At 57.9% G+C, this 27,630-nt stretch overlaps 1 protein-coding gene across 1 annotated transcript; it reads left to right on the plus strand.

The window, feature by feature from the left end:
• Positions 1-3,204: 3,204 nt before the first annotated feature.
• Positions 3,205-27,405, plus strand: KCNJ4 (potassium inwardly rectifying channel subfamily J member 4). Its single transcript, XM_005899436.3, has 2 exons — positions 3,205-3,675; positions 25,685-27,405. The coding sequence occupies exon 2, from the start codon at positions 25,723-25,725 to the stop codon at positions 27,055-27,057; it is 1,335 nt and encodes a 444-aa protein (XP_005899498.2). The 5' UTR covers positions 3,205-3,675; positions 25,685-25,722; the 3' UTR covers positions 27,058-27,405.
• The last annotated feature ends 225 nt before the right edge of the window (positions 27,406-27,630 follow it).

Raw genomic sequence — 27,630 nt, forward strand, 5'->3', positions numbered from 1 at the left:
AGAGCAGGGCTGGCTGATGACAGGCACTCAAAGGAGGCTTGCTTCTGCGTTCAGTTCACTCAGTCGTGTCAGACTCTTTGCGACCCCATGGACTGCAGCATGCCAGGGTTCCCTGTCCATCACCAACTGCCGGAGCTTGTTCAAACTCATGTCCACTAAGTCAGTGATGCCATCCAACCATCTCATCCTCTGTCGTCCCCTTCTCCTCCTGTCTTCAATCTTTCCTGGCATCATGACAAAGCCTATTTACCCTTTGGGACCCCAGGCCGGATTGCTCCATGACAGATTGAGGCCTCTGAGGTCCAGTGAGGACAAGCAACTTGCCCAGGGTCACCCAGCTTCTGACACCCAAGCCTACCCCCTGCAGCCTCTGTCTCTCAAGCCTCCCCCCAATTCCCCACCCCTGCCCCGGCCCTCTATGCAAAAAGGGCAAATTCTTCTTTAGTCTTTAATCATCCTCAGAATAGCCCCTTCAAGTGGATATTATCCTCCCTGCTTTACATGTGAGGACATTGAGGCCCAAAGAGGTGAGGTGAGTTGTTTAGAGTCACACGGAAGTGGGTGATGCTGAAGAGACTCTTCGCTGGGGTCTGTAAAGCTCTCCCTGCCCGGAGGTCCCCTTCCGGCCTCTCCGCACTTCCCCTCAGCCCACCCTAAGCCTCCACAGGACTCCGCTCCTTACAGGAGATGAGCAGTGGAGGCCACAGACTGCAGCCCCAGGCCTAGCAAGTGGACCATCACCAGAGGTTTCCTCTCAACCCCCGTGACTCACAGCCACCAGGCCTCCTCCTCCCCTCTCGCTGAAGTCACTACCCCTGAGTCCCCACTCTCTCCTTAAGCTGCCACCCAGAGGCCTAGCACTGGGTTCGATCCCAGGAAAACAGACGCTTTAGGTCTAAAGATACCCTTGTCCCCATCTCCCCCTCCTTCCCACTCCTCTTCCTTCCCCTGAACCCTTCACTCCCAAGGCAGCCACCAGGCTAAGCCTCTGGCCAGGTGAAGAGACCACAGGCCATTTGTCTCACCTGCGCCATCTCCCACTTTCAATTCATGAAAAGGTATGATAGCTACCAGGCACACATGGCTGCTGACCCAGCATTCAGGCTGCCTGAGTTCCCCAGCCATTCATACATCAAAGACTCATTCCCATGGGACATGGGTCCTAGTTGCCTGCCTGGGAGGGCACAGCAGGGTAATGAGGATGCGGGGCATGGGATGGGCCATGCGCTACAGAGCTCTGCATGGGGCTGAAGGGAGGACCGAGAAGGGATGGTCCTGTTTATTGAACACCTACTATGAGCTGTACATTTCTAGTGCATCCACCTCACTTGATCTGTGCCTGTGAGGTCCTCACAATGGTGAGGATGCTCAGTTTACAGACAGGTTAAATACAAAAATTTGCTCAAGCTCATGCAGCTCCTAGGTGCTGCAACCTGGGCTCAAGCCCAGGTTGGCCTGACTCCCAAGCCCACTTAACAAGAACCAAACCTGTGCCCGGTGCTGGATGAGTGAATGAAGAGGTGATGGGTGACTTCTGCTGAGGGCAGCAGGAGGCCTTCCTAGGGGAGGCTGCGTGGAAGCTGCACTGGGCAACTACAGGAATTCTCAGGGCATTTCAGGCAGGAAGAACAGCATGTGCAAAGGCAGAGAGGTGTGGAGGCATCTGGTGTGTTCTGGAATCCATAGGAACCAGGGTGTATGTGTGGGTATCTGGGGTGTGGGATAAGGTGGGACCTGTCTGTATACCACATGGAGGAGTCGGGACTGGATGCTTTCAGGTGGGGAGGGTCTGCGGGGATTGGAAACCGTCATGGTGGTCCACGTGTTCTGGTTCCCGTGGCTGGCGCAACTTCAGAGAATCGGCTTGAAGGAGGAGCCAGAGATTTCGTATTCAATAAGTTCTCAGTCTGGCTTTGGGGTGCCTCAGTCTCTCTCTCTTAACTGGGGCCAGTCAGAGATGTCCAGGCTCCCAGGGAAGTCCTTCTGGCTGTCTAACTGCAGGCATTCTCTCATCCTCCTACCCTGCCTCTTCCAACCTCCTGCATCCTGAGAGTGTTGGAGTGAGGTGACAGAAAGGCCATGGAAGTGGCTGACTAGCCAGAGACTACGAAGCGCTGTGGTCTTCGCCCCACGTCGAGTGTGGGGCCCAAACCTTGGCGCTACTCAGGGCGAGAACGCGCGATCTTCCCTTCTAGAGACACTCTGGGGTAATGGGGATGCAGAGAAAGAGAGCCTGGGGTTTGGTCCACCTCTGGGTGACCTTGGGCAAGCTTGTGACCCTCTCTGGTCCTCAGTCTCCCTGTCTGTAAAACGGGGCGGTACTACCTAGCTGATTGTGAGGGTCGTTCCAGCAGAGCCACACCTCTGTCGACGGGAGCGGGGTGTGTAGGGTCCTTAACTGCCCGTCCTTCAGGAGCGTAAGGGGACCGCAGAGAGGGGCGGCCCGGGGCCACCGAGCCGGGTACCGACCCTCTCCCACCCACAGTCCCTTCACTGCACGGAGGAACCCTCTCCACCTGCCCATAGAGGGGTGAGGGGGACGAAAAAACCCGGAAGCGGATTCTCGGAATGGGCTCCGGGAGGAGCGCTCCTGGAGCGAGGAGGAAAACCCGGGCAGGATCTCGGGCAGGAGCGGACCGCGCGGCCCCCAGCCCGGGCTCGGCCCCGGCCGGCGGGCGGTTGGGACCGGGGTGTGATGCCCGGTTAGGCGGAGGGGAAAGGGGCAGGGCCGGGCCCCGCGGGCCGCCCGGGGCTCCGGGGCTGGGAGGGTGGGGGGCGCGGCCTCCGCAGTGGGGCGCGGGTCACGTGTGAGGAGGGGCGAAAGTCTCGCAAAGCGGAGCGGGTGCCGCGAGTTGGGAGTTCTCGGCGCGCCGCGGGCGGCGGGAGCTCGGGCTCCCGGGCGGGCGGGCCGGGGACGGGGCGCAGGTGACGGGGGCCTGGGTCCGAGAGCGCGGGGGGCCGCAGCAAGAGTGGGAGGGAGAGAGACACACAGACAGAGACCCCGAGCGAGACAGAGAGAGAGACACGCAAGGGAGGGACCGGGCAGGGGTGGAGGACGGCAGGGAGCAGACTGGGAGGGCGACGGAGACGGAGACCGGGACCCGCGGGGAGAGAGACCCAGGGGGCAGCAGAGATCGGAAGGGACAGAGACCAGCGCGCGGCGGGGAGGTGGCGGCGGAGCCCTGGTCGGCCGGCCGCGGGGGTCTAGGGGCTGGAGGCCAGCGCCGCGGGGCAGGGATCGGAGCGCAAGGCGGGCGACTGCGCGGAGGGGACAGCGAGAGAACGGTGGGGGCGGCGAAGGGAAGGCGCCCGAGGCGGGGGCGCGGGGGACGCCAGCGCCATGGGTCCCCGGACCCCTGCGCTCTGAGCCCCGGCCCCGGGGCCCGACGATGCTGAAGCCGAGGCGGCGCCGAGGGCGCGGCACAGGGCAGCGCTGAAAAGTTGGGCAGCCCGCGGGGAGCGGCGCGGGACAGCCGGGAGACCGGGAGACCCGGGGACCGACGGACAGACCCACAGACAGCCGGGGAGGGGGGGGCGGGGCCGGCCCGCCGAGTTCGCGGGGAGGGGGCGCCGGGACTCCCCTCTCCCCGCCCGGGACGCCGCCCGCCCGATCGCGCCTGGGATGTAGAGCCTGCTCGCTGCCTCCCGGAGACTCGTCGGACCCTGCGCCCCGCGGTAAGCCGCGCCCGCGCTCGCCGCTGGCGTTGTCCGTCCGTCTGTCCGGCCTCGTGCGTGTCTGTGTGTCCCGGGACCTGGCGGCTCGGGCCCCGCTCGCTCTGAACCTGATCTCTAACCCGGGTTTCCGCTGCCAGGTGCGCGTTCAGCGCGGTCAGGCGATTCCCCGGGATCTGGTGAGTTTTGTCCTCTATCCGTCGTCGTCGGAAGCATCGAGGTCTGGGCGTCTGCCAGAAAACGGGGGTAGAGGTGAGGGAAAGGCGCCTTGACCTCCTGTCCCGGCCATGACCTTTCCCTGCCTCCACCCACCTCCAGTTGTCACACTGGGTTGGAGGAGTTTCGAGGCAGGTGACTTGTGGCAAGGGGGGAGGGGGGGAAGGGTCCGTCTCCTTTCCATCCCCCCAACTGCAGCCTGTTGGCAAAGGGCCCTGCCTGAACAAAATCCCACTTGTGTTTCGAGTACCTACTTTGGACCCCAAGACCCTAGGGTGGGTGGACGGGTATCCAGGGAAGAAGGCAGTTCATCTTTCACAGTGTGGGAGGCAGGCTGTGGAGAGAGGCTAGACTGCTTTTCCCTGCCCAGACGGAGAACCCCCAGGAAAGAGAGGTTTGAATGAGCCCTGGAGTAGGGAAACTTCCCTGCAACTGCGACAGTGTCCAGCATTCCCCCCACCGGCATCTCCATCACACTTCTGCCTCCAGAGCCCAGGCTCTACCATGGGGAGGGGTTGGGGGTGGGGGAGAGACAGGTGGAGGGTAGCCTGGCTAAGTTGGCAGGTGAGGGCCTCAAGAGCAGTAGGGTGTCAAGAAGCAGGTTGAGGTATTGGGGAACTAAGAGAGGGAGGCCCAAGAGCCATCCATGCAAGGTTCAGAGAGGAGCTGGGCTGCTGAGTGTGTGCATGTGTGTGTGTAAAATGTCTATTCTGCTTCTCCCCCACATCCAGTCTTGTGACCTCCAGGGCTTTGGGATTTGGGGGAGCCCTTAGCAGTATTTGGGGGCCTGAGAGCCAAACTGTGGCCCCAGCTTGGACAAAGATGGAGGGAACAAAATTTAGAAGAGAGCAGTGGGGTAAGGGCTGAGGTGCAACATGGCAGGAGCCAAGGCTATTGGCTGTTGAGCTGACCCATAGCCAAATCAGAAGGCTGAACCTAGAACATTCTACTCTGTTCTCCACTGAGAGGATGGGCTTTCTCTGGGGTTTTCCATGCCGGGCAGTGGGCCTTGTATATCCTCCATTCAGGCTCCTAGAAATCAGCTCAGCTAGCTGAGGAGCCAGCACGGTGGACAAGTCCCTCTTCTCTCTGACCCTCAGCCTCCATATCTGTGGAATGAGGACACCACTGCATGTCCCACTGACCTCCAAGTCGGGGTGGGGGGGCCTTGGCTCACATGAGCTGAGAGCTGTTCACAGGCTGGGGAACGCACTGAGCAGTTGGGAGTGAGGATTCCTTTTACCTTCGGGAAGATGAAGAGCTAATGGGGAGAGGGGAATATGGCCTGAAATAGAGCTGACCTAGAAGAGGAGTGTTCAGAATTAGAGGAGGGACTTGGGGCTTGGGAGCTAGTCCTCAGGAACCTTTGGGTTACCCTTGAATGAGAAGCTTCTCTCCCATAAAAAGTTTTGGGGGTGACTCGGAACAGACAGAGCTGGCCTTGAATTTCTGCTGGGTGACCTTGGGCCTCTTGCTTGACCTCTCTGAGCCTCAGTTTCTCCAACTGGAGAGTGGTACTGATGGTACTGCCTTCACTGGGTTGCTGAGTGATTTATAGACTATGTCAGGTGTTGGGAAGCAGCGGACACAAGCCCAGAGCATAGTAGGTTCTTAACAGACATTTGCAGAGCTGAGAATGAAGTTGCTTCAGGAGATGCTGTGAAAAAATTTCTCAGCTTAGGATCTAAGAGGGAAGGGGAGGAGGAACCGTGTAGGCTTACAGGGCGGGCTGGTTCTTAATGTGGATCTGGGGGAGGCGGGGGCGTGTGCTGTGGGGGGTGTGAGGAGGAGGGGGCCCCTCTGCGGGGACCACTGAGTCACGAGGACATGTAAGCGACATGACAACCAGCAACATGGTAACCAGGAGACTAGCGGCGGTGGGAAATGGAGCTGGAGCAGTGTGTTGTGGGGGGGTGGGGGGGCAGGCAGGACCGGCAGCACTGGGCCTGGAGGGTCCGGGGAGCAGCCAGGCTGGCCCCTCAGAGTGAGGAGGGGAGGCCCTGAGCCCAGGTTGAGCTAGGGAGGAGGTGGGGGCTGGAGTCGAAGGAGGGAGGCATTTGGGGGTCTGCTGGGCAGGGGGCCTTCTCCCGCACCTCCCAGGCTCCTCGCTCCTCTCCTCCACATCTCCACTTTTCATGCCTCTCCCCCTAGGATGCCAAATTTGGCTCACGCAATCTGTCGTCTCTCTTCTGAGATTGGCACCGGGACCAAAGCTGAGTGCATTACATCAGCGCCGCTCCCCCTGCACGAGGAGAGAAGGAGAGGGAGGGACAGAGGGCTGGGGGCAAGCGGCCAACCCTCAACTTTCTTTCCTGTCTTCCTGCTCACTCTTCCCCCTCAGTCTCAGGTGTTGAGGGCTTCTGGAAGCCGCCAAGCCGGGCCTTGAGGCAGGATGAGGGTCTAATCATGGCGATCCCTGAACAGGGCAGGAGGTCAGACCGTGTTGCTGTCCCCCTGGCAGGGTGAGGCCCGGGAGGCAGGGAGCCTGGGTTCTGGACCTCAATCTGTCATTGCTTGGCCTGTGTGACCTTGGGCAGCCCCCTGACACAACCACCCTGGGCAGAGTCTACATCTGGATAGAAAACAGTTGGCCATTTGAGATCTTGGTGACTCTCCTGAAAACAGATGCCCTTGAGTCCTGCTGCTCTCTTGGTCACAGAATAGGAGTTTTGAACTTTGGCTCTCTGTGACCTTGAGCAAGTGACTTCACTTCCCTAGGCCTCCATCTCCTCACCTGTAAAATAGGGCTGGCTGGGATAGAGCCCTCAAAAGCACTGGATGTGAAAAAGGTACTAGACACAAAAGAGGAACATGAGGGAAGAGACAAGGTCTCTGGCTTGAAACCAGACACTCGGAGACCCCATGGCTCCTGGTACGCCAGCCTGGAGGTAGGGTGCAAGCTGAGCAGCCACTGACAAGACAGGGTTTCAATTCAGACAGAAGGGTTGGCACTTACATCACTGATCTGATAGTCTTATTTATTTTGCAAAAATGAAAACTTATGCCCAGAGAGGGACGTAAACCCCACCAAGGTCACAGTGATGGTTTGGAGTTGGAAGAAGCAGAGCTGAGGCCTGAACCCAGAGCTGCTGGCTTCCAGCCCCAGCTGCAAGCAGAGAGACAGACAGGCACACACACGCCTCCTGTGGAAGGCTGAGTCCAGCCCAGACAGGACCCAGGAGCTCTAAGGAGCTCCAAGAGACCCTTGGTCCCTCCCTCCTCCCTGCCTGCTTCTTGGCTGTCCCACCCCCACCTTCTCTGACCATTAATCCCATCCCTTGCTTAGTCTATTTGAAAAGCTGTCTTTCAGACTAATTTTCAAGCCAGTTTCAGGCAGTCCCCGTCAGAGACAGGCTGGATTGGGGGTTAAGATGGAAGATTCTGGCCCCTTCTAGAAGATTCCCAGAGCTGGAGGTGCTTCTGTGGATGTTTTGTGAAGTACTGAGCTCTTCATTCCGGGAGCTATTCAGGCAGAACCAGATGAGTACCTGCCAGGGGCCTGAGCTGGTTACTCCTGCTTTTTGGGTAAGGTTGTACATCCTCATTTCCAAGATCTCCAGGGTCTCTGCTGTCCCCAGGAGGGGCTGGGAGGCAGCCCTGTCACCTACCGGCTTCCAGAAAGAAACAGCGTCGCACCAGACATCAAGCTAGGAGCCTTTGTAAAAAGCCTTCTCATTTAACCCTCCCAGCAACCCCACAATGTCGAACCGAGGTCCCCGTGTTACAGATGGGGGAGCCACGGCTCAGAGAGTCTCTGTGATTTGTCCAAGGTCACACAGCAGGGAAGTGGAGGAGCCTGGATTTGAGTGCGGGCCAGTCCGATTCTCTGGGGCTGTCCCTGGGACTTCCTTGAGGAAGAGTGGAAAATGTCCCTCCCCTGGGCTGGGGCTTGGCAAGAGATGGCGTGTCGCCTCCACAACATGACACCCCCTCAGAGATCCTCTGAGGGCTCCATTCTGAAGACATAGAAATAGACATGCGCCTAGGAAGAAAACTCATTTTACAAAGGGGAAGACGGAGGCTCAGAGACAGCAAATGGCCTGCCCAAAGGTGACTGAACAGTTAGATTTGGGCCAGGGCTCCATCCCCTGCACTGGTGGCAAGGGGGGGTCTTTGGGCTGATGGTGGAGTGAGGTCTGGGGCTGGGGGTGCAGACTGCGGGTGGTTTGGCAGAGAGCTGCGTGCGTGGTTCTGGGCTAGGGGAGCCAGCCTTGGGAACAGGGAGAAGGGAGCAGGGAGAGAAACCAATGGGGACGTCAGGTCCACCTCTGTCCTCCCTGGTCCTGACCTGGGGCTGCCCACAGCTGTCAGTGTCATACAACATGCAAGGTCTGGAGAAACCTTGGGTGGGACCTGTCTGGTGAGAGAGAGGGTCTTGGAGCCAGGAGCCACGGGTGTGGCTCCCTGTGTGACCTTAGATCAGTTCCTCACCCTCTCTGAGCTTGGTGGTCAAGAATCTGGACTGGGTGATCTGTGTCCACAAAGTAGCTGTGATTGGGCTGTCCTCTAGAAATGCTCCTCCCATTCCCACGAGGACCCTGGGCCCCCGGGCGAGGGGCAGGCAGGAATCCTGCGGATTGGCATAACCTTTAAGCCTCCTCAGCGACTCAGTCCTCCTTGGAGTGTGGGGGGGATCTCGGAGCGCAGCCCTTCTTCTCTTTTTCATCTTTATTTTTCTCCTGCTCCCTCTTCTTCTCGCTACGTGGGCTGATCGCTGCTCAAACTTTTAATTCAGATGGTAATTGAAATAATAATATGGGCTGAGGCCCCTCTGCTTGTGACGCTGCAGCTGGTGGAGCTCAGCTATGAATAGACCTTGAGTCACACACGCGCGCGCGCACACGCGCGCGCTCCTGCAGGCGCGCACACAAGGGACTGCCGGGGTGGTGGGTGGGGTGCAGCCAGGGGGCGGGAGAGCTCACGCTCCAGCTAGCTCTGGGTCTCGCCCCTCCGCCCCCGCCCCATTCCCAAGGGCCTGGGCCAGTTCTGCCCCCGCAGCCCGCCGTCTGGTCCCCATGTTGAACCTGACTTGGGCGTCGATGATTCTGACTGTTCACAGACCGGGAAACTAAGGCTCCGCGAGGGGGAGGGGCCGACTGGACACAAACGGAAAGCGACCAGACTCCGGTTTGAAACCGAAGGGGTTTGCCAGGCTCCCAGACCACTGCTTCTGTTCAGGACTCACAGGCCAGGCAAACGGGTTGGAGGAGCGCTGGGGTGCGGCCCCCAGGGCCCCCACCCATGCTTCCCCGTCTCATCCCCTCCCAACACACACACACCCCCTCTAACTCCTGCGCTCTCTGGCCCACTATCACACACACTTTCTCTCACATGCTTGCACACATTCACATCCGTTTACTCACACACTCATACATGTGAACGGCTCTGATGGATGGCAGCTGGGGTGACAGAGGTTTTCCCAGAGGTCCAGTTGCAGGAGCGGGACACGGTCCGATGTGCCAGGCTCTACACTGGACTTTATGTTTGTGATCTCACTTAATCCTCTGCAGCACCCTGTGAAGGCCATCACTCCCACTTCCCAGATGAGAAAACTGAGGCTCGGTGAAGGCAGAGTCTGCTCCAGGTCCAACAGGTGGAAAGAGCCGTGTGTTGTTTGTCCTGCTGGGAATGCACCCAGCCCGTTCTAGGTACCCTTCACCCCTCCATTTGGCCCCCGAGGGAAGGACAGTGCACCCTGTCCGGCCACGGCTCTCCTTCCTCTCCTTGCACCCATCCCCTCCCCACCCTGAGCCTGTGGCTACTTGGCCAGTCATTGACCAGCCCTACTCCAGATGCTGGGACATCTGGCCCATGAGCAGGGGGAGGCACCCATGAGGGGCACTGGCAGGTCAAGGAACGGGGCTACCAAGAAAGGTGGGCCCTGGTGGTTCAGACCCCAGCTGGAGCTGTGTGGGGAGTCGGTGTTGCCATGGTGACCCATCACCCAGCAGCTTGGGTCTAGGCCTGCTTGGGTGGGCCTTGGTGTGGGGTCCGAGGGACTTCAGAAGGGCAGGGGCAAGATGCAGTGGAGTATGGGTGCAGCTGGGCAGAAATAGCCCCTGGACAATGGAGGCCACTCTTCACCTTTACCCTGCAGCCTTGGCCTGCTCTTGTGTCTGTTTTTTCTCTAGCACTCTGCTGGGAGCCCAGAGACCACAGTGATTTGCCCAAGGTCACACAGCGAGGGTGAAAGAGTTGGGGCTGGACCAGAGCCCAGGACTCCTTCTGATTCCTTTGCCTCTCCCCTTCTAGGGCTGCCGACACCCCCTGTCTCGTGAGATGCTCCCTGTATCTACGCGGGGGATGAGCTGATCTCCTGGGGAAAACCCCTAGGTGGGAGAGAAGGGCAGGGGCAGTAGCCCCCCTTGTCACAGTGGGTGCAGCTGAGCAAAGAAGTTTGCCCAAGTCAGGTAGGCCTGGGATTGGATCACTTACTTGTTCCCAGTGACATTCACCAGGTCAACGTCCCCTGGGAACCTCTCTTTGCTCTTCTGTGTAAAGGGACAACCTCTGGTGATGGAGTGGAGTGGGGGGAGACCCTGGCTTTTTCCTTTTGCTAGCCCATCTGTTCTCGTGCCCACCCAGCCCCACCCGGGCTACTAGAATGGGAGAGGACCTTAGCAAGGCCAAGGAGGAGGGGCTGTGTCCACCAGAAGGGGCTGATTCCATTTTACTGATGGGGAGATTGAGGCCTTCCGAGGAGTGTTCACCCAACCTTGTCTCAGAAGCAGAATCGGCACCAAGTTTTACCGTCTGGCGTCTGGGACGCCCCAGTGAAGTCTCTTTCCCACCCCACCCGGCAACTTCTCCCCGACTCCCACCCCACATTCCTGTTGGAGCCTCCCTTCTCCCACTGCAGCCCTGAGAAGTTTAGCCGTCCGTCCCCAGCCTGGAAGAGCTAAGGTGTCACTCAGCCTGGGGCACAGATGGGATGGGGGTCAGAAATTTGGGAACTCCATGAGGCCACCCAAGGGAGGTGGCAGGCCCAGAGCTACAGGGGCCCTGCTGTGGGCGACATGGAGGGGGCAGACACGGCTGCAGTCACTCATGCATGGGCATCAGAGCCCCCCACACCCTTTTCAAGGGGAGCTCCCCACCTTCTGGGGCAGCCCACTTGTGTCTGGAAGGTTCAGCTAATTGCTACCTGCCTGGCCCTGTCGCCTTGGCTCTGACCCTGGGGCCCAAGGACTCCAGCCTATTTCCCTCCCAGAGGCAGACTAGCTCTCCCCTGCTCCCCCTGAGGCTGCACTCCTTTGGCCTCCGTGGTCCCTGTGGGTGAGGGACAGAAAATCTGGGTTTAAGTCCAACCGCACCCCTGAGCAGCTGTGTGGCCTTAAGCAGCCTTTCCACCCCTCCGAGCCTCCATCCCCTGACTCGTTGGGTGGGCTGGCGCCCCTGCACCTGCGGGTCACCAGGGAGATCTCGTGAGCCTGGGAGTATAACCTGGCCTGTTGTGGACATGGGCTTCTGTGTGTCCTGCCCACTCAGTGGCCACTCTTGGCAGACTTCCAGGTCCTCAGCCATCACCTTCAGGCTCTGCTGCTCTGGCCGTGTTGAGTGTCGGCACCTGATCTCTCCGCTAAGCCCTCCAGACCTGCTGGGTGGTGGGGGTGCAGGGATGGCTGAGCACCAGCGCCGGGCTGTGCAGCTGCAGATCTTGAGGCCAGCTGACCTTGGAAAGAGCCTCTGTCTGGCTGGGCCCCAGGGCCACCCCCTAGACACAGGGCAGGAGCCGGGCCACAGGGAGGAAAGGGACCCGAGTGGAGCAGAGAGCAGGCCATAGCCTCGTGCTCAAGCTGGCCCAAATCCCTGAGATAACAGGCCAGGGGACAGCGAGAACAGACAGCCAGCCCTGGGAAGGACTTCTAGTCATCAGCTGCCTTAATAGCTTGGCACAGCCTCACTCCCCACACTCGAGGGAGCTGCTGAGAAGGGGCTGAGATCCCTATAATGGGAGGTGGGCAAGCAACTGCTCTGACATCTGTTGTAGGGGACAGCAGTGGGTTCTAACCCAGAACCGGGGAAGGGATTGGACCCAGAACTGAAGGATTGGACCCAGAACTGAAGTCACTCCTGTCTGGGCCACAGCACAGTGGTCCTATGACCGTAAGGATCTGACAGTCTTGTCCAAATATTCCCCCTTCGCCTCCAACAACTCACCCCACAGTTGTGCCCCCCACTCCAAAAAAAGCCCACAATCCAAGAAGTCACTCACAGCTTCAAGATAAGCTCTAGATCCCGTCTCAGACCATTCACAGCTCCTAAGCACCACGAAGGTCTGTGCTTTTCAACCTGTGTCCAGGTCCTGACCCGTTAATGGTTGTGAAATTGAGTTTGTGGGTCTACTACTTATGTTTTTTTTAATGAAATAAAAAGATTTCAAACACTTATATGTAGTGAGGGCAAATATTACTTTGTGATGTTCCTGTGCGTGCAAGTCACTCAGTCTTGTCCAACTCTTGGGACCCCATAGACTGTAGCCCGCCAGGCTTCTCGGTCCATGGGATTCTCCAGGCAAGAATACCAGAGTGGGTTGCCATATCCTTCTCCAGGGGATCATCCTGACCCAGGGATCGAACCTAGGTCTCCTGCATTGCAGCCAGACTCTACCGACTGAGCGAATAGGGTGAGGCTCCTATTTCAGCTTTTAAAATATATGGACCGTATTGTGTAACAAGTACAGTATGTTTGCTTTTACTCTGGGTATTGATCAGAAAGTTGGAAAGCTTCTCCTCTGTGTAGAAATCTTGGAAGTGCCACTGAGAAAGACTTGAGTGTCCAGATTCTTTTTTTCTGGGATGTTTGGTTTCTGAGAATGTACTTGCCAAAAATTGCTGCTTTTCTCTCCTCAGACCTCTCTGTCTTTTTCCAGTAGCCCACTTAGCTCCAGGCCCCTGAGCCTCCTGGTTAATCATCCCACCCTGAGGCCTATGTCCCACTTGCTGCCCAGCCCAGCCCTGGTTCCCCTTTGGGGAATGTCTTTTGCTCCATGTCTTTCCGGGGACCTTCTCTCTAAGCCCTCTGGCCATGAGGACCCTCTCCTCCTGTCTGCAGATACTTGTACATAGAACTCAGCAAAGCAGAGTGCTGTTGTATTCATTTTTTTCTCTCCGCACACAGTAGGTTGCTCAATAAATGTTTATTCATTCCACAATAATTTACAGAGTGCCCTCCGAGGGAAGGCACTGGACTGTGTTGGACACACACCAGGCAGGAGTTGTTGTTGAGTCACTAAGTCGTGTCCAACTCTTTTTGACCCCATGGACTGCAGCACGCCAGGCTTTCCCATCCTTCACCATCTCCCAGAATTTGCTCAAACTCAGGAACATTGAGTCGGTGATGCCATCTAACCATCTCATCCTCTGTTGTCCCCTTCTCCTGCCTTAAATCTTTCCCAGCATCAAGGTCTTTTCCAATGAGCTGGCTCTTATATCTGGTGGCCAAAGTATTGGAGTTTCAGCTTTAGCATCAGGCAGGAGGGCGGTTGCCATTCCAGCTCAGCATGTTTTTAGGGTGATGAAGGAATGAATAAATGGAATCTGAAGTCTGGCCTCAGGAGCTAGCTCAGACAGTCTGACGGGTGAGCTTGTAGCTCTTTGCCTGCACATAGTAGGCATTCTGAGAGCGACAGTCCCTTGTGGCTGTGGATGAGCAGGACTGTTCCTACCGCTGTCTCTGGCCCTTCCGAGGCCTGTCTGCCGCTTTCTCCTGCTGGCCCTGCCTGTGGCCCATACCACCACTGCCCCCTCCTGTTCTTGGAGCTTCTCTTCTGGGCCTAGGACCTTGGGCACCCCGCTGGGAGGACACCTGGGGACACCTGCGAAGAAGCCAGTGCTCCATGAGAGCATGAGGCGCAGGCCAAGGCCCCAGACGTCCTGCCCTGCTCCAGCACCGCGGAAGGTCTCCTTCTGGTCCCCGCTCAGAGGCCACCTCCACTGAGAGGTTCTCCCTGACTCTGGTGACAAAAATAGCTCCTCCTGGTCACGTTCTGTCACATCACCCTCCTTAGGTCCTTTACGGGAATTATGACAAGCTGAAATTATCTTGGTTTTGGCAGTCGTCGGATGTTTATAAATTGTCCCGTGTGCCAGGCACTGGGGTTCGGGGTGAAGCGGAGGGCGGAGGTCCCTCAGCACTTGCAGAGACTGCGGGTGAAATAGGTTTGGATCAGACAAACGCTGTGCGGAAGATCAGGACGCAGACGGAGAGCACCTGGGGGACCTCTCAGAGGAGGCAGCCTTTGAGTCAAGACTGGAATGGTAGGAAGGTACGAGCGGGGAGTCTCGGAGGATCTTATCCAGAAGGGGCGGCCAATGTACGGACCCAAAGGGACAAGAAGGAAGACCCGCGTGGGCGTGAGGTCAGGGTGGGAGTGGAGAGGGGATATCAGAGGGCAGGAGGGCTCGGTAAGAAGCAGAGCTTCACGCTGAGGAGTGACGTGGGTCCTCAGCCCGTGCGGAGACAGGATTGCATGGGGAGTGGAGGCAGGAGGCTCAGAGAGGACCCCACGGAGTTGCCGGCGGGGGTGTGGCTGGCTGCAGGGAGGGCGCTGCAGGCTGGATGGACTCAAGGTGGGGCCGGAGTCCGGGTCTCAGTCCCTCCGTTCACCCGCTGGGGCAGCTCCTGAACTCCCGGGGGGACGGTGGGGAATGAAAATAGCAGCACCCAACTCTGGGATGTCATGAGGGTCAAAGGAGCCTCCAGGGCTTGGCCCAGAGTAAACACTTGTTTTAATCGCTCAGTCGTGTCCAACTCTTTTCGACTCCAGGGACTGCAGGCCACAGGCTCCTCTGTCCGTGGTTTCCTTCTCCAGGGAGAGTAAACACTAAATGTTGGTTATTGTGCTGTTATCCTGATGCTTGGGTTTGGGGAGGGTTGAAGGTGTGATGCCTGAGCGGCCCCCAGGAGGTCACAGACTGAGATGGGGAAGGCAGGGGAGGGGCGATCCTCCCATCTTGGCTGTGCTGGGTTCGCGATGCCTCCTGACCCTGGAGCAGGAGCGGAATCTGCTTGTTTTGGGAGGGCGATCGGGGCCAGGTGGTATCTTAAGTGGAGGCTGAGCCTGGACACTGAGTGGGTTCTGAACAGAGAGGCTGGGAGGGGGTGACCCGGAGAGAGGCCCTCAGACCTGGAAGACTTGAGGAGGGCGGCAGGGGCGAGCCAGCGGCCTCCGTGAGAACCACTGGGAAGACCATGGGCTCTCAGGAGGGGCTGTGAGGGGCTGTGGAGAGAGCTGGATGACAAGTCATCCCCTTCAAGACGCGTCTATGCACAGCTGATAACCCTTTACCCTCCAAGGTCATTTTTCATCTTTGCAACATGCCCGTGAAATGGGCGTTATCCCTCCCCTTTTTATGGAAGCAATTCAGAGAAGTTAAGACGTTTTTCCGCGGCCAGTCAGCACCTAAGTGAAGCGTTTGTTCTCTCCCCTTCCGGGATCACAGTCCCTTTCGAGGACCTTATGAATGCTATGACCCTTCTACACATGTGTACATACTAATTTGAAAGTTTTCTATGTGTCTTTTTTTTTGTTGTTGTAGGTGACACATTCAAACGGTTCTAAAATTAAAAAGACACAAACAGGAATACAGTGAGAGTTCTTCCTCCCACCCCTTCCCCAGCTACCTGCTTCCCCTCCCTGGAGGCAGCCCATGTCACCAGTTTCCTGGGTCTCCATCCACAGACAAGCCCAGACGAGTAAATATGTGTATTTATAAATTTCTTCCCTCTCCTTTTTTGTACAAATGGTAGATACTATACTCAGTGTTCCCCATGGTCGCCTTTTTTTTCACTTAAAAACACATCTTAGAGACCCACACGGCTCCTGACCGGCCTCCCCCTCCTTTTTTCCTGGCTACGTGGCACGCCATCCTGTTTGGGCAGCTTCCAGTCTGGGCCGGGCACACCCGGCACCTGGCTCCTCGAGTGCCTGACTGACTGCAGGCCCTGGTCCCAGGAGCCCACACAAGTGTCACCGGCAGTCCTGTGGCTCTCCGAAGCCACCCGGGGTGGCCTCTGCCGAATTACCCCTGGCACTCAACTCTGATCCCCTTACCCACCCCCGATACACACACCTCTTCTCAGGTTTGGCCTGTGAGCCCCGTGGAGAATCCAGGGAATCCTGTGTGAGCCAAGGGCATCAGCCCTGACTCCCACAAGTCTGAGAGACCTACCTGCCCAGCCCCAGCTCCTGGAGATGTGTTTGCTGAGCAGCCAAGGATGGGACAATGCAGAAGGGGCTGGTCATGGGGACAATGGGGGAGGGGCTGGCCAGGATCTCCACCCCTACCCTGGCTGGGGAGCTGGGGTGGGGAGGGCAGTCGTGGGCTGTCCTAAAGTCACCTCTGCTCCTGCCCCCTGCCTTCCCCTCCTCCCTCAGCTCTGCCCAGCACCTTGCCTTCTCCTCTGCCAGTGAGGAGTCTTCACCCGTTTTTGGCTGGGAAGAGAGAATGTGTCCCAATGGGGAAGGCAAGTGGGGCCACTGGCTTTGGTGGGCTGGGCTGGTCTGGTCAACTGGTCAACTCTGTTCACCTCCCTCCTTCTCCCGGCTTCAAGGGCCCCACTATCCTCACATTCCCCTCCCTCTGCCTCTTGGCCTCCATCTGCTTAGCCAGGTTCTCGCTGACGTGCAGGAGATGCTTGGGGCTGGGTCTCAAGCCCCCCTCTCTTCTCATCCAGCATTCCTGCCCAGGAGATCTCATCCACTCTCACACCTTACAACCTCCCCGAGGTGTGCCCGTCAGATGAGTCTCCTGGACTTCCCCATGTGGCCATTCCAAGGCCACTGCACACTGGGAACTGTTGCTCCTTAGACCTGGTCCTCTTTCAGCATCTCACCATCACCTATTCCTGACACCCCTCTTCCCTACCCTCCACGTAGCCCACCCCCACAGCCTGGGGGCTCTTTGTCCAGAATGTGACCTGGTCTGTTTACTTCTCTCGAGCAATACTGCCACCACCCTCGCAGCTCCAAGCCGCCCATCATCGCCCGCCTGGGCAGCAGCAGTAGCCCTGTTGCCGACCTCCAGCTTCCACTGTGCCCCCCACAGCATCCTGGCACATCTCATTCCCCAGTATGTGGCACACTGGGGCAGCGGTGGCCTCTGAGGCCAGATAAGGGCAGGGTGCCACTGGGGCCATATTGAGGATTTTTTTTTCTGAAGCCCAGTGGTGGGTACACAAGGGTCTATTATAATGACTGCTTATCCCTAGTTGTCTTAAAGATGTCATGTGAAAGTTTAAAGGATCAAACCAGGCAGAACCTGACCGCCTGCTGTTTCCCATAACCATGAGGGTGAGTTCCACAGCCCTGCACCCCTCTCCCCGGGGCCTCCTCTGGGGCAGCTCTCCTTCCTCTGGCTCACTTCACTCCTGCTCTCTGGTCTTGCTGCAGATTCTCTTTCTGGAATGTTCTACACCTACCTTTCACACAGACACACAACTCTCTGGATTGTCTTGGCTCCCACCTACTCCTCAGGTCTCAGTTTTAAATGTCATTTTCTCAACGAGGCCTTCAGGGACCCCCATCAAAGCAGGGCCCCGTTGTCTTCTTTCTCACATCGCCCCATACTTTTCCTTCAATCATCTCGCTATAATCCATGGCTGCCGCCTAGGCAAATGCTTGTTATGGGTTACGCAGAAGCTGGATGAGTCCACGCGGTGCCTGACCCGAGGCAAGTGTGCAGTAGGAGTGAGTGCCCTTGAGGGATGAGCAGGCAGCAGAGAGAGTCCCTAGAAGCCACAGCAAGGCCTTGGCTCCCCCACTAGTGAGGGAGCTGAGGTTGTTCTGGGAAAGAGAAGCCTTTGGGGATCCGCCTTCAAATTCCTATAAGGAAGAGGACAAAAGTGTTTAAGGGGCCTCTTTGGTGGGACTGTCTGGCCAACAGAAGGGGTTCCTTTGGGGGTAGGGAGCCGCCCATCAGTCATGGAAGGGGCCAGGCCTCGGCAGTTCAGCAGAGGGCATCCCTGCAGGTTAGAGCTGGGCCCTTGGATCCTCCTGCCACTTGGCCATGACTGGAAGGCCCATCTGGACATTCTGGGGAATTCGCTTTCCAACTTGCTCACCGGATGGCTGAATGGTTGGAGGGAGAGGCGGGGTGCAGAGCTGGAGGAATGAGCCAGTTCGCCCCACACTGCTCAGACCTGGCCAGGCCTGAAGTCAGGGACCCAGATCTTGGCTCCAGCTTGCCCTCTGACCCAGTTTCCCCTTTCCCGACAAGACTAAACTGGACAGAACTCAGCACGAAGAAGGGCAGGAGGGATAAATGCTTACTAAGTGGAAGAGACTTTTGATGTGACAGCGTTACTCCAAGGCCAGGAGAACAGACTGTCTAACGGATGTGCACTGGCATCGACTTCTCGGGTCCAAATCCTGGCTCTACCACTTGTGAGCTGTGTGACCTTCGGCAACTTGCGGAACCTTTCTGTGCCTTGGTTTTCTTACTTCTAAAGCAGGGACAGGGAATTTCCCGGCGGCCCAGTGGTTAGGACTCACGCTTTCACTGCAGGGGACACAGATTTGATTCCTACTTGGGGAACTAAGAGCCCGCAAGCCACAAGGTGTGGCCAAAAAAAAAATTAAAAAAATAAAGTAGGGCTAAAAATGGAAACTTCCTCTGAGGTCACGGTGAGGACGGCAGGAATTGATCAGCGTAAAGCACTCAGAACAGTGCCCGCCCAGAGCAAGTGCGTACTAACTGCTCTGTGTGGATTTTGCTCCGTCACACCGTGCCCAGTGGGGGAGGGACTGCGCGTGCAGTGGGATTTCGGGGTACCAAAGAAGGTGTGGGGGAGGAAGAGCATTTCTTGAGTCCCCACAGTGTGGCCTGCACTTTTATGACAGTTGACAATCTGCTTCTGGCCCTCAGGACACCACCCTGCAAGGTAGGCGTTCCTATGTTCCTTTGCAAGTGAAGACACTGAAGCTTAGAGGTCAAGGATCCTGCTGGTGCCAGACAGGACTGAGCCTGCTTCCCGCCCAACTCTGTGAGAGTCTGAGGCCACTGCTCTTATTCACCTGCTCCCTTGAGCTGGTGGAAGAAAAGTTGGATGGGGCCACGTGATGGTGCCGGGTGGGCTGCAGGGCAGGATGTCTGAAATCCAGGGATGGAGTTTCAGAAAAGGACTGTTTGTATCACTTATCAACCTCTTACTCTGTGCTGGGCACCTGTGCATGATCCCATTTACTCCTCAGTGAGGCATACTATTCGTCCCATTAAGGATGTGGCTCGCAGGGACCAGAGAGGTTAAATAACTTTCCCAAGATCACACAGTCGGAAAATGGCACAGAGACTCCAGAGTCAGAGTCACTGCCCTGGGAAGGGGAAGGTGTGGGATCTCAAGACTCGTCAAGAGAAGATAGTTCAACCTCTTGGGGGCCTGCAGAGCAGGACAGGGGCCTGCAGAGGGCCGTGGGCAGGACGGGACACTCTCCTACGCCCTCAGTGCCTCTTACTCTTGGAGGCACTGAGCTCAGCTGCCTGCATTAAGTCTTTTCCCTCCTCCAAATCTCTGGGTGTATATGATTACAGGACAATCCCCCAATCCCTCAACCAGACAGTCCAGGACTGAGAGGCCTCAGTCAGAGCTGGGGTAGAGGGAGGCCCTGTGCCCCTCAGAGGGCTGGGAAATGGGACAGTGGTGTTAATTCCTCCCACCTCGCCCAGGGAAATTATACCTCCCACCCCAGCCCTGCACCACCCGCATTGCCCTGTGGGTTCGCCCTCTGGAGAAGAGTCAGTCTCCCCTCCAGGTCCAAGAAGGGCTCGTGGCAGGGGGAGGCTGCTTCGACTCAGAAGCACCCGCCCCATCGCCTGCCTAATTACAGACGCTGTGCTGGGCCCTTCTCTCATTCCACTTCCTTCTTCCCCACTCCCCTGCCGCAGAGCTATTACGGTCCCCCATCTTACGAATGGAGAGAAGGAGCCCCTGGCTGGAATAGTTAGTGGTGGAGCCGGGTCTTGAAGCTGGGTTTCTGGTCTTCCAGGCCAGAGTTCTTACCTCATCCTCGTCATCATCATTTTCATCTCATCTCATTCTTTGCGTTTTACCCGCAATGCCCTGTTGACCCCTCAGCCAATGTTTTTATTATATACGTGAGGTAGGCATTGTTAGCATCATGTTCATTTTGCATATAAGCAAACTGAGGTTCACAGAGGACATGCTAGAAGGCTGACAGAACTGAGTCCAAGAGCCTAACATGCTGGTTAAAGCCCCAAATGTGAGGCTTTAACCAGCCCATATTTTCATACAGTTGAAGAGAAGTTGAGTGACGGCCAAGGGGCTGCAAGGAAGCAGGGCTGGCAGCTGGCAGTGCAGCCTCAGAAGACTTCAGAGAACAGGGGGGCTCGGGCTGAGCCTGGAGGGCTGGGGAGAGGCACGAGGGGGTCTGGGTTGCATAGGGCATCGTGAGAGATGATTGGAAGGCCAGAGGCTGGGAATCAGGGTGAGCCAGGGCCTGGAGCCAGCGGGCTTGAGTCAGAATCCTGGTTTTGCCTCGTCTGCTGTGTGACCCCCATCTCTACTCCCCCATCCCCACCCCACCCCCAGCCTGTGATTCTTCAGCTGGGAAGAGAAATAATTGCCCTGCTTGTTGCTGTGGTAGGTGCTTAATAAATACTTGTTAAATTAACAAAGAGTTGCAGTGATGCTTCAGTGAGAGAGACCAGGCAGTGCCTGGCATAGAGCTGGCACTTCCAGAGTGTTCCTTCTCTGAGGGTGGCCACCAAGAAGGATGGCAGGTTCAGCAGGGCCCACGCTGAGCTGTGTGACCGCGGGCCGGTGCCTTCACCTCCCTGTTGTCCCACTGACACCAAAGGGATGCCCGAAGTCCTGCCGTTGGGCTAGTGTGAGTCGCTCAGTCATGTTTGACTCTTTGTGACCCCATGGACTGTAGTCCACCAGTCTCCTCTGTCCATGAAATTCTCCAAGCAAGAATACTGGAGTGGGTTGCCATTTTCTTCTCCAGGGCCGTTGGGCTAAGGGCTCCCTATATCCAGGCTTCTGCCCCCCACCTCCCTCCCACATCTCGGGGCTGAGTGCACCCGCCTGCCCTGGGTCTCAGGACCCACTGCTGCTGCTGTCTGGGGCCGGAGGGCCTGCATGATCTGCCTGCAGACACCACTGTGACTCCCACGAAGGGCAGGGTGCTCGTGGGGAGACTCACCCCACAGCCTGCCTGGGCTGCTGGAGCCTGCAGGAGCTGCTGCCACTTTAGCAGCTTCTCTTTTTTTTGCAAAAGGAGTTGTGGGCAAGGAGGGAGCATTCAGTGTCATAAAATCATAAGGAAAGCCTAAGAGGACACAGGGGCCGGGTGGTCCTTCTGCCTCTCCGGACCCCCTGGCAGGCAGGGTCCAGCCCTCCTTAACTCCCTAGGAAGGGGCAGGAGAGCAAGCTGACAACCCTGCTGGTCACCTTCACTCCCTCCCAGAGGCTCAAGTGTCTGCCAGCTGCCAACTCGCGTGCTGCAGCCCTGCTCTCAGCCTCAGTTTCCCTAGTTGTCTAGGATCCAGATGTTCACCCCATAGCGAACTTAACCGCCCCACCAAAAAAGTAACTTGCACAGCATTGTCGATGCTCCACTTTGCCAAGAAAGGACATTACATTAAAAAAAAAAGCAACCAGCATTTCCCATCTCCATCATTTCCCCCAAAGCAAGAACATTCACCACGAAAGATGTTGCAGGCTGCACTCTTAGAATAAAGGACAGGAAAGGCAGGAAGCACCCAGTGGGGAGGGGATGGGCTTGTCCCAGGTCACCCAGGAAGGCAGCCAGGGGGCCAGCCCTTAGGGCCCCCATTCTGGAAATTCTGTTCTCCAGAGCGTGCTCATGAGCTACATTCGGTGCAAGTGGGTAAGACCAGCTCCCTGCCTTCCAGAAAAGTACACTTAACTGTAGCCATGGTGCAGGCACCTGAACAGCCAGGGTTCTCTTTCTCTCTCTTTTAATAAAGTATCTATATTCGGAGGGGGGTGGTACCCAATTGTCAATGCCCGTCGCCTCTCTCCCATGATCTGTGGCCCTTTCTCTTTCATACTTTTTCCCTCTGGCCCTTGTGCCTTCGCTAGGAAGACCCGTGTGACAAGTGAGGGACAGAAAAGCTGGCCATCTTCTGGCCTCAGTGATCCGCGGGCACTCTCCAAGTGTCGGACTCGTCGCTTTGCGGTGATCCTGGTGCCGGCAGCACAGCGCAACCCGTCCCCAGCTCCCACCCGGGCTCCTGCAGGGGCTGCGGTGACGGGGCAGCGGTGTATCTGGACGGGTCACTGCAGACGAGGGGCTGGGCCTCTCACCAGCCCAGGGTCTTCAGGGGCACACGCCACACACCGGCTCCCGGAGGTGGAGGGTGATGGGCCTGGGGGCAGCACCTGCTCTCGGTGTCTGCTTTCCCAGCCCCCCAGGAGTGGACGTTTCTGATCCCGAGCTGATGCACCCGGCGGGGGTGGCCCAGGGTCTAGCCTAGGGCAGGGGCTCGGGAAATGGGGTGCTGTGACCGAGAGAGGAGGCGCGGGGCCTGGAGATGAGAGTCCCCACCGGGCTACCGTGTGGGGCTGGGGCTGGAGGACCAGGCTGATGGGAGAGTGGAGCTGATGGGAGGGCGGGGCTGATAAGAGGGCGGGGCCTATGAGAGGGTGGGGCTGATGGGAGGGAGGGGCTGATAAGAGGGTGGGGGCCGATGAAGCGGGGCTGATTAGAGGGCGGGGCTGGGGCTGCGTTGAAGTGGAGGATGTGAGTGTAGAGGGTGGGGAGCATGGGGGCACGGACATGCGGAGCCTCTTCCTGGGGCTTGACTGAGACTCCTGTCACTTCCACTCAGGGATGGGAAACAGCGGGCATCGCTGGAGCTGGAGCGGGGAGCGCCCTCTCCTGCAGGACCAGAGGAATCCCCAAGGTCAGGGCCAGTCCCTTTGGGCAGCAGACAAGGCCCGCAGCTCCGCGGGCCCCTGTTGTGGCCTCGGGCAGGACTCTCACTGTCTCTGGGCCCCACCATCCTCAGCCAACAAAGCTCAGATCACTGCTCTCTGTTCCCTCTAGCTCTATTCAGCAAGGCCGCGGCCACTGGGTCCAGGGCCTGCCTGGCTGGACTGGGGCCCTCTCTTCCCACACCCCACACCCTACCCCAACCCCCTCCAGGGAGGAAGCTCCTCTTTCCAGGAGCACCTTGACCTTCCAGGAGTGGGATTGAGGTGATCACCCACGGCTGGCCCAGCTGCTCTGGGACCCTTAGCAAGTTCATTGCAGCTCTGAGCTTCCTTGCCTCAGATGTAAAATGAGGGTTTTGTTGGTTTTTTTTGGCGGGGGGGTTGCTGTGCTAAGTCTTCATTGCTGCCCGCTGCCCAGCTTTTCTCTAGCTGTGATGAGCAGGGGCTACTTCTAGTTGCAGGGCTCAGCTTCTCATTGCAGTGGCTTCTCTTGTTGCAGAGCATGGGCTCCAGGGTGCATGGGCTTCAGTAGTTGTGGCGGGGGGCTCAGTAGTTGCGGTTTCTGGGCTCTAGAGCACAGGCTCCGTAGTTGTGGTGCGGGAGCTTAGTTGCTCCGAGGCATGTGGGATCTTCCTGGACCAAGGATCGAACCTGAGTTTCCTACACTGGTAGGTGGATTCTTTACCACTGAGCCACCAGGGAAACCCCAAAATGAGGGTCTTGAAATCACTCATCTGGAAACCCTTACTTTGGGCTCTGGTTCTTTCTGTGGTGCTCATGGAGGCACTGGCAACAATGAGAGAAAGTGAAAAGGGACATATTTAGTGAAGGAAGACTTCCCTGAAAGCCATTTATAGCCTAGGAGGTACATCTGGCCCCCAATCCCTTTAGAACTACCACCTGGAGCCCTGGCCATTGGGATGCTAGGGGGGTAGCAGAGAGGGGCTGACTCTCAACTAAAACCAGGACCTCTTAAGGACTGGCATTGCCCACCCCCATTCATTACCTGTGAGATCTTCAGACCCATGGGTCTCACTGGTCCCATTTTCCAGATGAAGAAACTGAGGTTCAGAGCTGTCAAGTAACTTGCCCAAGTTACATGGTGGATCTGGGACTTCCAGGACTGGGGGGGTCCAGGGAGCTCATTTTAAGGGGGGGAAGGGAGATGAACCCAGAGTCATGGTGGGGTGACCGTGGGGATGGGGGGGGGCAGGGCTCGCTCTCCCTGGGCTGAGAGAGGGAGTTTCTCCTGGGAAGAGGCAGGCGCTGAAGCCCTTGATCTCTAAATTACAGCGTTGGCGCGCACCGGTTGCTGCGGCAACCGAGTTGTCCTGAACCGGGGAAGTGTATAAACATTGCCACAGATGCACAATTAGATCAGGAAGAAGAATAGAACAGAAAATAGAAACTTCCAGCCTTATATAATTCTGGGCCAAAACGTTACTAGGAACCCGGGCCTGGGCTCAGCCCCAGCCCTGCCAGCCAGCTGGGGCCCTGGACAACACCATCTCTCTCTTGGGGCCCCATGGAAGGCAGAGGTGATCGGGGGGGGGGGTCTGCCCTCCATGGGCCAGCTGGTACACCCACCACCCAGCAGGGTGACAGGCCGCCTCCACTGAAACAGCTGGGGATGCTGACAGGCAAATCCTACCTCTCACCAGCTTCCTCCTGCTCCCTGGGAAGCGGGAAGGAAGGCAGGAGGCACTGGCTTTCACAGAGCACCTAGTCTCCTTGGGTTCCTGTGAGGCAGAGTTTTCATCCCCATTTTACAGATGAGGAAACTGAGGCTCAGAGAGTAGAAATGAGTTGTCTGCAGTTATATACATAGCTAGGTGGTAGTAGTTTGATGCCTCCCTCCTCCCCCGCACCCTACCCCAGGTCTCCACACAGTAAACTCAGTGATAATGACAGCACCTGGGGGCTGAAGAGTTAGACCCTCCTGGATCTGGACCCGCTTACCTGCTGTGTGGCCTTGGATAGATCACTTTTCCTCTCTAAGCCCCCATTCCCTCACCTGTGATATGAAATAGGGATGCCTACCCGGGGGTCAAAACTCAGAGCTCCCCTTCCTTCCGTCTTGACCACCACTTTGGAGTCTTCATCCACCGCAGCTCCCGACAAGTCTGGGGACAGGATAGGAACTGAGGTGGGGCTGTGGGTCCCAGTGCTACCCAGAAGAAACTTCTGCATTGAAGGGACTGTCCTGAACCTGCTCTGTCCGGCATGGTAGCCAGTAGCCACACATGGCTACTGAGCCCTTGAAATGTGGCTAGTGCAACTGGGCAACTGATGCTGACATTTTATTTAATTTTAACTGAATGTAAGAGGCACAGGTGGCCAGTGGCTGCTGAACTGGACAGGACAAGGGAATGTCGAGCCCTTGAGAGACCCAAAGGCAGAGGCTGAACACAGGGAGGGGAGCGGGACCCAGAGCATTCACAACAGCCTCTGTTCAGGGCCAGTGGGATGATCGGTGGGGGGCGGTGCTGAGATGGGCATCCAGAAGCTCCTGGAAGGAAAAGGAAGAGCAATCAAAGGAGGTTCTGGCAGGGGGATGACAGGCAGAGGGTGCAGCAGGAAGGGCTGGGACTCGGACCAGAATCCCAGTGGCCTCAGCTACTGGTCCAGCAGGCCCCAACCCTGGAGCTGGGCTGGCCACAGAGGCACTTTCTCGCTGTCGTCAGAACCGTCTTAACATTCTGCCCGAGTGGTGAAGGAAACTTTGGGTCCTAGTCCAGGCTTTTTCCCTCCTGGGCATCTTTGGGCAGGTTCCTTGCCACCCTGGAACCTGGGTCCCTGGGGGCATTTGGAGAGCCGTCCCCCACAGTACCCACTCGCTCCCTGGCACCTCACGTGTCTGGCTTCTCCCCTGCAGGCCCCGCGTCTTCCCAGGTGACCACACGGCTTCAGGACATGCACGGGCACAGCCGCAACGGGCAGGCCCACGTGCCCCGGCGGAAACGCCGGAACCGCTTCGTCAAAAAGAACGGCCAATGCAACGTCTACTTCGCCAACCTGAGCAACAAGTCGCAGCGCTACATGGCGGACATCTTCACCACGTGCGTGGACACGCGCTGGCGCTACATGCTCATGATCTTCTCCGCGGCCTTCCTTGTCTCCTGGCTCTTTTTCGGCCTCCTCTTCTGGTGCATCGCCTTCTTCCACGGTGACCTGGAGGCTGGCCCGGCAGGGGCCGCGGCGGGGGCCCCAGCGGGAGGCAGTGGAGCTGCACCCGTGGCCCCTAAGCCCTGCATCATGCATGTGAATGGCTTCCTGGGCGCCTTTCTCTTCTCGGTGGAGACGCAGACGACCATTGGCTACGGGTTCCGGTGTGTGACAGAGGAGTGCCCGCTGGCGGTCATCGCCGTGGTGGTCCAGTCCATCGTGGGCTGTGTCATCGACTCCTTCATGATTGGCACCATCATGGCCAAGATGGCCCGGCCCAAGAAGCGGGCGCAGACGTTGCTGTTCAGCCACCACGCCGTCATCTCGGTGCGCGATGGCAAGCTCTGCCTCATGTGGCGCGTGGGCAACCTACGAAAGAGCCACATAGTGGAGGCCCACGTGCGGGCCCAGCTCATCAAGCCCTACATGACCCAGGAGGGCGAGTACCTGCCGCTGGATCAGCGGGACCTCAACGTGGGCTACGACATCGGCCTGGACCGTATCTTCCTGGTCTCGCCCATCATCATTGTCCACGAGATCGACGAGGACAGCCCGCTGTATGGCATGGGCAAGGAGGAGCTGGAGTCAGAGGACTTCGAGATCGTGGTCATCCTGGAGGGTATGGTGGAGGCCACGGCCATGACCACCCAGGCCCGCAGCTCCTACCTGGCCAGCGAGATCCTGTGGGGCCACCGCTTCGAGCCAGTGGTCTTCGAGGAGAAGAGCCACTACAAAGTGGACTACTCGCGCTTCCACAAGACCTACGAGGTGGCTGGCACGCCCTGCTGCTCAGCCCGGGAGCTGCAGGAGAGCAAGATCACCGTGCTGCCCGCCCCGCCGCCCCCGCCCAGTGCCTTCTGCTACGAGAACGAGCTGGCCCTCATGAGCCAGGAGGAAGAGGAGATGGAGGAGGAGGCTGCGGCCGCTGCCGCCGTGGCTGCGGGCCTGGGCCTGGAGGCGGGCTCCAAGGAGGAGGCGGGCATCATCCGGATGCTGGAGTTTGGCAGCCACCTGGATCTGGAGCGCATGCAAGCCACCCTCCCGCTGGACAACATCTCCTACCGCAGGGAGTCCGCCATCTGACCTCCGAGCCCGCCCTCTTGCTTCCCGCAGGAGCCTCACTGGGGTGGGCTGCCAGGACACCCTCTCCACACTCAGGACAGAACTCACCCTGGCTCCGGACCTTCTGGAGGGACCTGGGGGCTTCAAAGACTGGGAGAGCCCTTCCTACTGACTCCAGAACCCAAGCCTGGGAAAGGGCCAGGACACCCTTGGTCTGGTCGGCCCGATTCCCCAGCACCTACCCACTGGCGAGCTCAGGAACCCCAGACCCCTGACCCTTTCCCCACCGACCCTTCAAGGACATTCCCCCTTTGCTCTCAGAACCTTGGGGAAGGCGTCTGGACTGTTGGGGGGTGGGCATCTTGGGGTTCTGGGGTGGGCCACTGGCTAGTTTGGGAGGGTGGGAGGGGGGTTCGTTTCTTCTGCATGACTGTGGTCTGTTGCTCATGACTTTCTTTTGTAAATATCTATAAATGGAAAGATGGAGGCACCGAATCCACCTTCTGCCATGTGTACCCGCAGGACTAGGCGGTGCAGGCCCTCTCTGGGCACCCTGCCCCCTCCCCGCCCAGCTGGCTGGTCCCTCGAGGCCCT

The sequence above is a fragment of the Bos mutus genome, chromosome 5, assembly GCF_027580195.1.
Source record: "Bos mutus isolate GX-2022 chromosome 5, NWIPB_WYAK_1.1, whole genome shotgun sequence".
Classification (NCBI taxonomy): Eukaryota; Metazoa; Chordata; class Mammalia; order Artiodactyla; family Bovidae; genus Bos; species Bos mutus.

Coding starts and splice junctions, on each gene's coding strand:
- KCNJ4 (XM_005899436.3), top strand. CDS start 25,723: ATGCACGGGCACAGCCGCAACGGGCAGGCCCACGTGCCCCGGCGGAAA.